Genomic DNA, 14,698 nt, shown 5'->3' with positions numbered 1-14,698 from the left:
TTCTTATGGTCTAGCTCTCACATCCATAGGTTACTACGGGGAATATTTTCATGGCAAGAATACTGGGGTGGGTTGTCATTATCTTCCCAGGGGTCGTGTTAGAAAGCATAATATGTCCAAGATTTCCTTGATAAAACTAGTGTAATGAGTAGGGATTTGTCTTTGGGAGAGAGAAAAAATCATGGTTTGCACTCTTATTTTCATTTCCTGTAATAAGTCATTTTTTCTTGGTGCCTGTCTAGGGCAAGACACCAGTCAGTTATGACTGGGAATAGCACTAGCAAAAAGGATTCTTAATTTGTAATAATATTCCCAGCTAGGAGGCCACCAAGGAATTTATGAGATAGGTTGCATTTTGCTCCCCAGCTGAGAGCAGTGAAATTGAGTAGGCTTTACTTTCTGCTTCAGAGATTAAGCAGTGTACTGTCACTAATATAGTTCTAACTTGGGCACAAATTTAAACTAAAAATAACTTCCTGAGCCACATAGGACACTAGTATCAGGAATAGGGCATGGCATAATGAGCATATGTACATGTACACTTGTGTGTGTGTTGATCATTTTTTCTACCCATGTCAATATTTGGGCAACACTTCACTAGACTCACAGTTCATCTAAGACATTCTTAAAGAGGATGTCTATTTCTAGTAAATGAAAGAAAATTAATACCTGAAAGAAAAGGACAGATAGAAACTCACAGACCCTCCCCCCATTGTTTACTTTTATTTGCAGGTAAAGGTAATGCTTGCACAAGTTCAGAGTGATGCAGTTGGAAGATCATGGTAGGAGGATGCTGTTCTGATTGGCATATATGTTTCTTCAGACTCAACTTGCCAGATCATTGTACTATACATAACTAATGAAAAAGAGCAGGGAAAAAATACTGAGTATAAGTGATTCAGATTCACAGCTGGAAAAGAAACACTGTATATAGTCAAATATAAGCCTAGTAAAAAAATTAGGAACCCTCGGTGGCGCAATGGGTTAAACTCTTGTGCTGGCAGGATTACTGACCGAAAGGTCAGTGGTTCAAATCCAGGGAGCGGGATGAGCTCCCATCTGTCAGCTCCAGCGGGAACATGAGAAAAGCTTTCCACAGGATAGTAAAACATCTGGGTGTCCCCTGGGCAACGTCCTTGCAGACAGCCAATTCTCTCACACCAGAAGCGATTTGCAGTTTCTTACGTCGCTCCTGACACAAAAAAAGTTTTTAAAATGACCTCAGAAATCTGAATTGACTTATCCATGGATTAATGTAAGTACTGTAAATTGATCCTTATTAAAAAATATCTTGAGTAGAGTGGCAAAAGGTGAAAGCTTAGTCCACCCAAGGAAAACCTAAAAGAAGCCTAAAAGAAGCATAATCATTGTTGCTTAAAGGGAATACACTATTAAAGGATAACAACCATCTAATAGAGAGTGGGAAGCTTGTAAAGTTTTTTTTTTTTTTAGTATTTGTTTAGTTGTAGTATACCTTATGTAGTTGTGTACTTTTGGCAGTTTTACATATCTATAATGTCTTTGTGTGTATTTTATTTTATCTTGAATAAAAATATTTTTAAACAAAAAGAAGCACCAATCCCCTCTACTCTTTCTACAGCAGCACTGCTTTTGACCTTTTTGGATGCCTGGGTGACAAAAGTGGTGATGACTTTGGCACTCCCTTTCAAAGGACTGCCAAGAGAGTAGAGGGCATTGATGCTTCTTTTAGTTTCTCTGGGATGAACTTAAGTTCTCATCATTTGCCATGCTATTCAGACAAGAAGTTTCCTTTCTGATAAGAGTTAATACTGTAACTCAGGGCCATAGCCAGAAAAAATATTCGGGGGGGGGGGGGGGGGACGACATTTTTTTTAATGAATCATGAAAAGTAGTTCCATAATGCAAAATAATTTAGATATTAGGCTCCATCGATAAACTTCAGTGGACACTCAAGACAGATAAACTTCAGTGGACACTCATGGGGATTTGGTTAACCAATTAAAATTCATGAGTAAACCAGGTTTAAAAAAATCTGAAAAATTTCAAGGGGGGTTGAACCCTTAACAACCCCCTCCCCCCGGCTACAGGCCTGCTGTAACTTTACTTTTATATATATATATATAAAGGAACTATTTCATTCTCTGAGTAGAGTGGTAAATAACATGCACAGGTAGGAAAAGAATGAGAGACAGTGAAGGCTGCCCCCCGATATGTGCTGACACTTTTCACTTTCAAGAAATGACCCTCAATTTATCCACGTCATATCAAAATCCATAATTTTGGCCCCCAAACCTGCTCTTGACTTACAGATGAATATATATGGTAACTGTGCCAATGGCAGTTGCTGCTCATAGTACTAAACTTCTTGTGAACGGGTTGTAAAAGAGCCATGGTTCTCAACCTGTGGGTCTCCAGCTGTTTTGGCCTACAATTCCCTCAAATCATAGGCAGTTTACCAGCTGTTAGGATTTTTGGAAGTTGAAGGCCAAAACATCTGGAGACCCACAGGTTGAGAACCACTGATCTAGAGCAGGGGTCCTCAAACATTTTACGTGGAGGGCTGGTTCATGGTTTCTCAGACTGTGGGGGGGGGGGGGGATATTTGTTATTTATTTATTTACAGTATTTATATTCCGCCCTTCTTACCCCGAAGGGGACTTAGGTCGAATCACATTGTACACATATAAGGCAAACATTCAATGCCATATAACATAGAACAGAGACAGACGCAGAGGCAATTTAAACCTTCTCCAGCTTCCTGAGGGTATGCTTGATTCCAGCCACAGGGGGAGCAGCTGCTTCATTATCCACTGCGACAGCACTTCCTCATTCCAACAGCGGCTGGATGATTTTAATGGTGTCGTAAATTAGCCTCCCCACATATAAGTGGTACCTAAATTTCCTACTTGATAGATGCAACTATATTTCAGGTTGCATAGGTCAGCAACGAGCAGGGGCTATATTTTAATTTTAATTGTCAGGTGTTCACCCTGACACAAGCTGGCTTCGAACTATGATGAAATAGTCAAAAATTAGGATTGTTGTTGTTGTGTGCCTTCAAGTCGTTTCAGACTTAGGTCAACCCTAAGTCTAAAGTTTAGGGCAGGGGCCAGGTAAATAACCTTGGAGGGCCGCATCCGGCCCAGGGACCTTGGTTTGGGGGGCCCTAATCTAGAGTGTTAACCAATTGTAGTAGAAAGAAACTGGACTTGTGTTTATCTTAATTTGCAGTTTTAATTACAGCAAGGCCGATTAACAGCTAGAGCAGTGACTTTTGGCCTTTATTTTCGGGAGTGGGAATAATAGACCCCTTTGCGAATCTGAGGTAAGCCATGGACCTCCCTCCCAAATCATCATCATCATCATCATCATCATCATCATCATCTCTCTTGCTCCTGGTTCATGAGTCCTCTAAGTCTATCCATGGAGCTAGAACCCTGAGCAAGAGAGAGTCAGTCAATTACAAGATTACAAGAGATGTGAAAAAGTGGCAGGTTGTTAAATGTTAAATGTATGCATTTTTGTAGAAAATGGAGATAAGAGATGCTTTCATTTTCTATGGGAAGGTGCTTTCTTTATCTTTATGAATGATGCCCCATCCCTCCAAATAGTAGGACCCCTACTGCACTTAATTGTGTCACAGTGAAGATGCAAAACGTGAAGCAGTCATAACTTCAATATAACTTAGCGCTCTTAGCAAAATAATTTCCTATGCAATACTGCTTTCCTAGGCAAGTGTTACTGTTATCTGCTTCAGCAGAATAGAACAGACATTCACGAGACATGTTCTGTAAAAGAAACATAGCTTTCTGAACTATTTCCTCAAAGTTGTAAACATTATATGCATTTGCACAATTATAATAATCTTTTACAAGTACACCACAGCATACATTTTGTCAACCATGCCTTTTTGCAAACCTGTGTGAATTAGATTGGCCTTATTCAGTCCCAGAGCAAAACACCACTGTCCATTAGAACAGAAATCCTAGTAACATAGCAGAAAAATCAAGACCTGTGTGGCAGGAGCAAAGAAGCCTGAATCGCTTCTTGGTAGCCTCTCTCAGTCTTTTCATCCCAAGCAAATTAGCTATGGAAGAGATTGGGGCAAGGGAATGGTGCCATGAAATTGGAATTCACTGGTAATGAATTGATGGCCATAGTCTATCTTTTGTTAGTTCCAAGAATATGTACAGGCAGTCCCCAAGTTAAACAAGATATGTTCTGTAGCTTTGTTTTTAAGTTGAATTTGTATGTAAGTTGGAACAGGTACATTTTTAAAGGATAATAAAAGCTTTGGCTATAATAATAATAATAGTAATAACAACAACAACAACAACTTTATTCTTATATCCTGCCACAATCTCCCTGAAGGAACTCGGGGCGGCTTACAGATGGCGCAAGGTGCCATCTGTTCACAACATAAAAGTGAACACAATAAAAATACAATAAGATGAAACAAATGCAACATATAAAACATCAATTCAGACTCAATCAAGCTGCGATCCTCTAACCATGGCGGTAAATTACTGGCACCATAAGCAAGAGTTAACACCTCTAACTCTATCATAGGGAAGGGATAACACCCCTGTGGTGTTTGTTTTGCTATCTATGGCTGGTTTGGAAGATTTTGCCTCACTTTCTCTTCCAGTGAGAAGTGGATTTTGCAAAATGTGGCTTGTTATGTAAACAAGGATTGGTAAGAAAGCTTTGGTGGAGACACCTTTTCCCCTGATAAATCTTTGGAGTGAATTACCTTTTCTTTCAAGAGTGAATTTCCTTTCCTTTCACTCCAGTTGTCTCAGTCAAACAGGTTTGCAGATATCTTTCCTAAAGGAGGAAAGATCTATTTACGAGAAAAAAGGGGGATATAGTAGACATATTACAAGCTGCTATCTTTCTTTCAAATGGTTTTTAACCTTGCTGTTTGCCTTCACTCCAACCTTGTTTGAATTTCTGAGTTAATCTGTTCCCAGTTAATCTGATTTTGCCATTTGTGTTCACACTGTGATGAATCATTTGGTTCCTTCTCTGATGACTTCCTCACCTACAAGGCACAACTGGAGTCAAAATGCTCAACTTTCTCCATAAATTTTTGATTTGGAGGAACTGGGGGTTGGGTGCATTTTTCTTTTATGTAGAGAAATACAAAGATATAATCCCTAGCATTTTGGTTTTTTTTAAATTATGCTGTGCAACCTTTGCTCACCTTGGTATCAGAGCTCAGAAGCAGCTGCATCTCCCAGGGGATAGATTAACATTAATGTGCATGACAGTTAAAGACAGAGATTAAAAACCTTCCCCACCTCTTCAAACTAATTTTGACATGAAAAAGCAGGCATCCTGCATAAAGAAAAGGATGAAACTGTTGACTACCATATCAGTTTGTATGGCAAATTTGTGCAGATTGAATATAAAAAATGCAGTGATAAAGTGGCTACAGTGATGCATTGTCATATATGCCCCAAAATGAATTTTCCATTCACAAAGAACTGGTGGCAACATACGTCTAAAAAAGTTATAGAATATGGTGATGTAAAAATACTATGAGACTTTAAGATTCAAACTTGACAAACAATTAGAACATGATATGTCAAACGTAACTGTGTTTGAGAAAATAAAGCTTTAATAGTACATGTGACAATCTCAGGGGGGAAATAAGTGAAAGTAAAGGAAGGGAAGGAGATCCTTATCATCACCATCCCATTAATTAAATTGTTCTGTACAAAAATCAAATAAATACCCCTGCCAAAAGTGTAACAACAAAAATGAAATGTAGGGAAATAAAGGGGCTGATACAAAGATAAAGTCCAATACAATATAATTAAAACAATTAGTCTCCCAGGCACTGAACCTTCAGGAAAGGCCTTTATCTCACTCGCAGTGGCATGTTTAGTGGAGATGTAAGAAAGGGCTTTGCTGGTGGCTAATCCTAGGCTCTAGAACTCCATTCTCAAACTGTCCCTTCCCCTTTCCTTCTTCTATTCTACTTAAAAAAGAAATTCTGACCCCTTTGAAAACTGATTGTTTTTAAGAAAAATCTTTAAATAGCATGATATAGTGTTTTTTCAACTTTCAAAAATCCTCCTTTAATAGCTATATTACATTTTCTTTAATATTATCTATAGTTTGATAACATATTAATAGAATGTTGAGTATTTTACTGCGTTAAATTTGATTTAGTTTTGGAAACTGACTTGAAGTGGTAAAATAAAATAAAAACATAACAGAAGAAGAATAGTTGTACTTGGTGAGCCCATCTCTCCAGGTGCCACTCCTATCTCTGCCGCCCAAATGTGAACTATGGACTTCCTCCACAATCTCCACCATGAGAAATCGGGTGTTTTGTGGTGATTTGGCTGTGCAAATGGATCAAGCAGGCCGTGGCGGTGATGTTAAGCTATGCAGGGGCCCAGGTGGACCTTGTTGGGCTGCAAAAACAATGCTCTGGCATCAGGACACTATGTAGACCTCGGGGACTGGGATCCCACTGGGACAACGTTGAACAAAGTGTATACTTGCTGGTGAATAATTCTGCTGTTGCATTGCTGCAGCCATTCCTTGAGTTAACCAAGGAGGCCTTTGACAGGTCTTACAATGTCAGCCTTCAGACATGCTGAAATTTCCCAGGTTGTTGTTCAGCAGCTTATTGCCATAGGAGCACCTAATACCATCACAAATGTCTCAAGACATGTCTCCCATCAAGCTCTAATTGATCATACCATTTACTGTTTAACCAAGAGTGCATTTGACATACTAATAACTTAATGGCTCTGGAACTGAGTCCTGATGAGATCTAGGTATATAACATGAACTGGAATGATACCATGAAAATATGGACCAATGATTAACTCCAGCAGAAACTGTTCTGAACTGATAATTAAGTTCAAGATAGTATCTTGAAGGCTGAAGAGAAGTGACTTTTGACTATATAGAAGAGAGTTTGCCTGAAGTTTCCTTAGATGGGCTAAATAACTTTCCAGAGTGTGTGCATTTGCTTGACTAAGAGTCTATATGGTGAGAGGTTGTTTTACTCAGGGAGATTAGGGCTGAAATCCCCATTCAGACATGGAAACCCACTAGGTGACCTTGTGCAAGTCACATTCTCTCAGCTTCAGAGGAAAGCAATTTCAAATCTCTGAACACATCTTGCCAAGAAAGCCCTATGAGAATGCCACTATAAGTTGCAGTCAACTTGAAGACATAGAACAATAAAACAAGCACCTTTCAAGGGTGTAAAATTACTCTTGTGGGCTTCTCAGATCCTTTTGAGTATGGGCACAATCATAAAAATATGTGTCTCCACATAAATGAACACAGAACCTATTTTCAACCATGCAATAGAATCTTGGATGGATAGTTTTGGCTCAGTGCTATGTAACAGATCCATATTAGATTACCATACTTCTGCTTTTAGTTTTGTATGCATGATTTATGATCCTTTCCCCACATGCATTGACTGTATCCTTAAGCTGTGCCATTTTAGAGTGTCTGGATATGAATCCATCTAAATAGGAAAAGTGTTTAACAGTGTCCCTCTCCATGTGAGGCTAGCAAGGGAAGTGAGTCAAATGGATGTCGTCATTTGTATCCTGGTCCTGAAGGTCTAATAGCTTCAAGGAAGACCAAGAGAATTAAATTTGAAAGAGGAATGCAAAGCTACTACATCTTGTCAAGAACTTGACTATGCTCCCATCCACATCAATTTGACTGAAATTAGCCCAGTAAATAATTACTGTACTTTATATTCTGCCTTCTCAGAAATGGGATGCAAGGCAGTTGTGACAAGAGACGAAGCAAAAAGTTATTCATCTTGTATTGTCAAAGGCTTTCATGGATGGGATCACTGGGTTGCTGTGGGGTTTTTTTGGGCTGTATGGCCATGTTCCAGAAGCAATCTCTCCTAACGTTTTGCTTGCAAATGTGGCTGGCATCTTGAGAGCTTCTGTTGGCAGTGAGGCAAGTGGAGTGTGTATATATATATATCTGTGGAATGTCCAGGGTGGGAGAAAGAAGCAAATGTGAACATTGCAATTAGCAAGCTTGAATTAGCATTTGAGTAGCCATGGAGTTTGCAAAGTCAATTAGTGAGGGTATCTGCATAAAGGTAGCCTGGCCTTTGTTGCCTGGAAATATCCTCTGTTTGGGATACTTGCTTCACTGCCAACAGATCCTCTGAATATGCCAACCACAAATGCAGGCAAAATGTTAAACAAAAATTCTGTTGAACATAGCCATACAACCCAAAAAACTCACAGCAACTCAGTTCTTCATCTTACTAACTGGAAAAATAGAAGGTAGGGAAAGTTTGGAAAGTTAATTTTGCTGTTAAAGGAAAGTACTTCATCACCGGATCCAGTTGTGTAATGATTTGAGTGCTGGAATAGTATTCTGGGACATCAGGGTTCAGATCCTCCCATGGCCTTGGAAATCCATTGGGTGATCTTGAGCAAAGCATATTATCTCCGCCTCTGAGGAAAACCATGGCAAAACCTTTCTGAGCAAATCTTACCAAGAATCCTGTATTGGGTTTGCTTTAAGCTCTTCATCAGTCAGAAATGACTCAAAGGGACTGTAGTGTCTCAGTGACCCTCGAGTCATGACCCCGTCGCCATTATGAATCAGACCGAAGAAGATATGGGGTTTGTGCCGACTCAGCAAGATTCAGCTCCCTTCCAGATGTCCCCTGTTGACAGTTTTAGCCCACAGTTAATTACGCCAGAGCCCAGTTCTCCAGAGAGTGCTCCTTTTGACCTAAGATTGTTTTGGGAAACATCTCGCTCGGAGAAGCAGAATCAGAGAAAAAGCGCTAGATTAGCGGAGAGAGCAAGCGCTAATTAAGCCAGTTCCCTTGAGAGTTCTCCGGGAGGATTGCATCTGGCAAGTTGTTGACTTTAGTCCACTTTCCCTTGGGAAAGAGTGTTCAGACACCTGGTTTGAGAGGAGATTGTAGTCCCATAAAAGTTCTGGGCGCAGACTGACCTTTGCGGTGTTCAACGTGTCAGTTGAGGAATTCACATCGACACTAGTTTCTGCAGCGCGCTACTCTCGAGTAGACCGGGCGTTGCATCTCGTCTCCCTGCCAAGCCTGGACAGCAATTCAGCTCTACCATGACTAACTTTGCCTTGCCTTGTATCCTAGCCTCGGAATTGAAACCTGGAACTCTTTGACAGACCTTGCTATAATCCCCACTCAAACAGCCTAGAAATTTGAGTGTGTTTCGGTTATCGGATTTAAGACTTTGAATTCTAATACTGGACATCTACTTTCACATTACTGGACTATATTTAGCCTTTTCTGAAAGGACTATTGCTGGACTATATACTCTGCTTATTTTTGTTAGTCTCCTTTATTTCTTTAATAAAGATATTAGATTGTTTATTGGCCTCCGTGCCTAGTTCCCAGTGCTCACGCTGCCCTGAGGCGTCACAGGGACATAGCAACAACAACAACAAAATAACAATGCCCATCACCGTTGTGCACTGTAGCAATTTTTAAACTTGTTATTGTTACGAAAGACAGTGTTACCAGGAGTACTGGCATAATTAATAACGTTGACCTATTCATGATATTTTAAAACATATATAAGAACATCATAGAGCTTAAAAAGTTTTATTCCCATCACCTCTGACTGCCTTAAAATATCCTTAAAGTATTACTTGTTTGTTGTTGCTACTACACATACATCCAGATGCTGCTTGCTACATTGATTTTGATATGTTGTATTGTTAACGTTCTTGTTATCCAGACACATGAATTCATTGTAAGTAACAAGATTATTGATATCTCATTATTTTCACCTATGGGGACTTTCTGCTCCTAATGACTCACCAAAAAGAGTGGGTTGGAAAGAAGTGTCGGGGAGAGAACATATGATGATTCTCGATTTTTATTCTGTTTAATGTAGAAGAGACTTTGTATAAACTGTAACAGCTCCTTAATAATAAGGATTTATCTTTGCATGTATCCTTTAGTTGCAGGATGCATTTGCACAACAAAAAGATGTGTCTAAGCATCAGAAAGAGAGAGCAAAAGGCAAAGAACACTCTTCAGCTCCAACCAGTAACAGAAATGAAGAGAAACCAAGGTATTGGGGTGGGGAGGGAGCTACAGCAGTACAAAGCTTTTGCCAAGAGCAATAACCTTCATAACAAGGTAGCTTTGTGCTTGACATGTCTGGGAAGTATTCCATTGAAATATGTTAATATTCTTTTCTTAACAAGATAAATGCTGTTTTTTCAAGGTTGGACTCTGGAGGGGCGCCAAAAAGAGAAGACAGGCAGACACTTACAAGCTTCCAGAAAGAGAAAAGCAAGGAAATGCAAGCTTTGCAAGAGGAATGGTACTACCAAAAGGCAGAATTGCAAGCTCAAGTACAGTCGCAAATTCTGTATTGATATTTTGTAACAAATGCATTCCTTAAATAACAAACCAGTTACATATGTACTCATCATTGTGAACACAAAATGATAACCAACTTCTTTAGCTGTGGGATGCAAGGTCCCCCTCCCATGATCATGACATCATTGTGCACATGCATTGTGCATGTGTACACACCTTCCTTAAACCAGGTTTCACAGCCACTGTAAAACTATACCACCCATCACCCCCAGCTATTATGGCTAAGAATTTCATAAAACCTGGAAAGCCTAGATTGGGGAAAGCTGAAGAGAAACCCATACAGGCAGTCACCAAGTTATAAATAAGATTGATTCTTTAAGCTTGTTCTTAAATTGAATGTGTATTTAAATCAGAACAGGTACATATTTGAAGTTTGACTCGTCCCGTACGTACATACGTGTGTGTGTGTGTGTGTGTGTGTGAGAGAGAGAGAGAGAGAGAGAGATTTGGTTAGAATGGGAAAGGATTAATATTCCTGTGTTTGTTTTACTGTCTGTGCCCTGGTTCAGAAGATTTCACCTTACTTTGTGTCCCTGTGAGAATTTGATTTTGAAAAAATTGACTTATTGTGAAAATAAGGACTGGTGCAAAACCATCAGTTTAGACACTATTTCTCCATAAATCTTTCTGGAGTGAATTTCTCTTTGCAGGGGTAGATTTTTCTCACCTTCACTTGTATCACCCCCTTTCTTAACCATGAGTTAATTCTAAGCTGGATGTTTATAACTTGAGGACTACCTATATTTGCATCTCAGCTAAGAAGCCCCCAGTGGTGCAATGGGTTAAACCCTTTGCTGTCAGGACTGGCAAAGGTCAGTGGTTCGAATATGTGGAGCGAGGTGAGCTCCTGTCTGTCAGTTCCAGCTTCCCATGCAGGGACATGAGAGAGGCCTCCCACAGGATAGTAAAACATCCAGGCATCCTCTGGGCAACATCCTTCCAGACGGCCAATTCTCTCACATCAGAAGCGACTCAAGTCGCTCCTGACCTGAAAAAAAGAGCTCAGAATAAAATGTCATGTATACTTACCTCTAAGAGTAAAGATAAATGACACTTTCTTGAATGGGGCTTTGAACACAAGCCTTGCCAGCACTATCTTAGAAGTCAACAAGGCTTCCCTTGTTATTGAAAACTGAACACATAGAATAGAGGTGTAAATCAAGTGGGCTTGGCTTTTTCTTTCAAAGGGTTTTTTTTTGGGGGGGGGGTGGGGAGGATAGTAAAGATCATCCATTTCATTCATTTGTTAATATTTAAATACAGTGTACCCTCACTTTTTGCGGGGGTTAAGTTCCAGGCCTGCCCACGAAAAGTGAAAAACCGCAAAGTCTGTTTATTTCAATAAATATAGCCCTCCTCCCCCCTCCCTCTTTTCCTCTTTTAACGTACTGTACTGTATTTCTTGTTGTTCCTGAGTCAATGAGGCGCAGGCAGGGCCTACTGGCGCTCCTGCAGGCGGCTGAGGAGGAAACGCGGGCCGGGTCACGTGGCTCAAACTGAGTCCTTTTGTGCCTGCGAGGGGAGGGCGGGCCAGATGGGAAAATCCACAAAACAGCAAATCCGCGGAACCCGAACTGCGAATTAGTGAGGGAGCACTGTATATCTGTCCCATCCCAAGAGTTTCACAGGTCGAAGTTGACTTGGCCACAGTTAACAGCTTTAAAACTTGGCCGCAGTTAACAACAATAAATACACATCCCATGATACTAAAACATCATGTAAATGGGTCTTTTAAGTTACACATCTGTTTGCTTCATGGAATATCAAATGTGTACCATGTGCCTTGATCCAGAGTATATACCAGCACCTGTTCATGTGGGTCATCTTTGTATCACTGTAAACTCGATGACCAACACTACATTTTTTAATTCTGCATTCTTATATTTCTATCACGCAACTGTTTTTCACTGTTCTGAATTAGTCTGCAAAGTAATATTAAACCAAAACCATTAATGACAGCTGCACTTTATATTGTAAATTAACAGACTGGTCCATGTTCAGGAGGTCTCTGGTGTTATATTGTGGCTCCTTCTCCCCCAAGCTTGTCATGGATAAGCCTGGATCCATAGGTTAGTGTCTTCTCTAGTAAGGAAGGTTTATTGAAGATACTTATCTTATGCACCACTATTGACTTAGAAAATGCTACCTGCCAAGTTTAGTTACTGTAAGTTGCTCAAGCCAAGAGTAGTAAGGCACATTTTTTCCTAACTGGCTATATTTCTTTTATTCATGGTGTGGTGCGATCCACCTCCAGAGTGCTATCTGGCCTGAATATAAATATTTAACATCAGGATTAAAATAAAAACTAAATAATAGATTCTCTTCTCACCAGGAAATGAGCAGCTTCCTAGAAACATTTGAAGTGGCAGAAGCTTCCGAGGAGAAATTGCCACCTGCTAGATAACTAGTGACAAACTGACATCACAAAAGCAGCAGCTATGGACAGTCTGAAAGCACAGTTTTGTCAGCTTGAAGACCCAGTCTAGAACCTTTAGGGTCACATATAATCCTCTGAGTTCCTTCTTTCTCCTGACTGCTGCTGAACCGATAGTTGTGACGCTATTTTTGGTCGTCCATAGTTGCGATTTAGACATTAATCAGACAAAACAGTAGCTTCCTCATCTGACATTCAGAGAGTATAAAATATATATGTCTGTTAGATTTCCCATTTCTAGATCTTCGGTTTGAATTAATAGAGGGCATAGGATTATTTTTAATTTTTATTTTATTTCCTTTATTTTTATCCTGTTTTCTGGCAATATAGGGACTCAAGGCAACTTGTTTTCTTTAATCAAAACCCTGAAGACACTGAGTACAAATAGCTATGATGCAAAAGTCAGTGTGTTGGATGTACTTCAAGGGACCAAGATTTGAATCCCCGCTAAGCCACGGAAACCCACTTGGTGACCTTGGTCAAGTTGTGTCCTTTCAGGCCACATCTACATTTCTTTGAACTGGATTATATGGCAGTGTGGACTCATATAATCTAATTCAAAGCAGAAAATCTAAATTCAGAGACTAGATTATATGGCAGTGTAGATCCAGCATCAGAGGAAGACAATGGCAAATCTTCTCTGAATAAATCTCACAAAAATAATTTATGAGTGTGTCACTATAAATCAAAATCAACTCAAAAGCATGTAGTAACAACAATCATGACTTAAGTAAATATTTAATTGTTGGACTCATATTGATATGCATGCATTGGAAATAGGCCTTTTTTCAAGTCAAGCAGAGCTTTCTGATCTCAGTAGAGCTTTGTAAAAGAAATGTAGTAGAAACGTGTGAGTGCTAGTTTGTTCAAGCATTACCTTTTCAAAGATCACCGTAATTGTGGGTCAGGTCTCTTGAATACATCATGCTCAAAAGAATTTGTAACAATATTAAGTAGGTAATTTAGTATTTATTGACTGTGTCTCACTCAATTCTAATATTTGAAGGTCACAGAACTGAAGCAAACTTTAGAACAGCAAACAAATGCTTTCCGAGAGGCCCTCAGACAACAGGAACTACAGTCCAGTAGAGATAAAGAAAAGCTTTTGCAAGATCTTCAGGACACCATTAAGCAGAGCCAAGATACGAAAGTGCAGCTGGAGGCGTCTCACCAGAGAGCCATAAATCTCCTGGAGAAAAGCAAAAATCAAGAGTTCAAGGTTAGATTTGTACTGACAGTCCTGACTTCTTTTCCTGTCTTTGTTTTCAATCTGGGACTATTTGATCTATATAAATGCTGTGCCTAGAAGCTGGACAGACCTATGTCAAATGCAAAAGAATTGCGATCTTGACTAAAGAAGACCTAAAGGCATTTAATATATGTAAAAAGGCTAACCTGTGGGAGATTTGGAAGATTTATTGCTGCTTTCCAATTTCCTTCCAGACCAATTTCCTTTAATTGAAGAGTGCAAAAAAGGGTAATTGCAAACATAATGGATCGAGTCTCTTAAACAGGATTAAAGGATTTGGGGTTGCAGAATGATAGCCGGAGGAAATCTTCCCTCTGCCCAGAGATTCAGTCACATTAATCAATGGCATCATCAGAGGAAAAAAATCCAAAGCGGGTAACTGGGTGTAGAACAGATTGCAGTAACTTGGATAAATCTGGGAACCAAAGCATTTAGCCAACAATAATACTGAAATGACTCATTGGTAAAAATCTATCCCATCTAGTTGAGGTCCATATTATCTTAAGGATTACATGAATCTTCTCATGCTTTGAGTTGCCCGGGCTGTGGCGCAGGCTGGAGAGCAAGCCAGCTGCAACCAACTGCAATGAATCACTCTGACCAGGAGGTCATGAGTTCGAGGCCCGCTCGGAGC

General features: G+C 39.8%; 1 protein-coding gene across 5 annotated transcripts in view; it reads left to right on the top strand.

Annotated features, from left to right (window-relative positions):
• Positions 1-14,698, top strand: part of fam184b (family with sequence similarity 184 member B) — a 103,683-nt gene that overhangs the window by 61,489 nt on the left and 27,496 nt on the right. For all 5 annotated transcript variants that reach the window (XM_008111303.3, XM_008111302.3, XM_008111301.3 and 2 more), the window contains exons 8-10: positions 9,955-10,067; positions 10,224-10,353; positions 13,822-14,034. In XM_008111303.3, coding sequence (XP_008109510.3) covers positions 9,955-10,067; positions 10,224-10,353; positions 13,822-14,034 — 456 coding nt within the window. The remainder of the gene's footprint in view (positions 1-9,954; positions 10,068-10,223; positions 10,354-13,821; positions 14,035-14,698) is intronic.

Source organism: Anolis carolinensis, chromosome 5, assembly GCF_035594765.1.
Source record: "Anolis carolinensis isolate JA03-04 chromosome 5, rAnoCar3.1.pri, whole genome shotgun sequence".
In the NCBI taxonomy this organism is placed as follows: domain Eukaryota; kingdom Metazoa; phylum Chordata; class Lepidosauria; order Squamata; family Dactyloidae; genus Anolis; species Anolis carolinensis.
The sequence above is the reverse complement of the archived record's forward strand: the minus strand, read 5'-3'. Positions and strand labels throughout refer to the sequence as shown.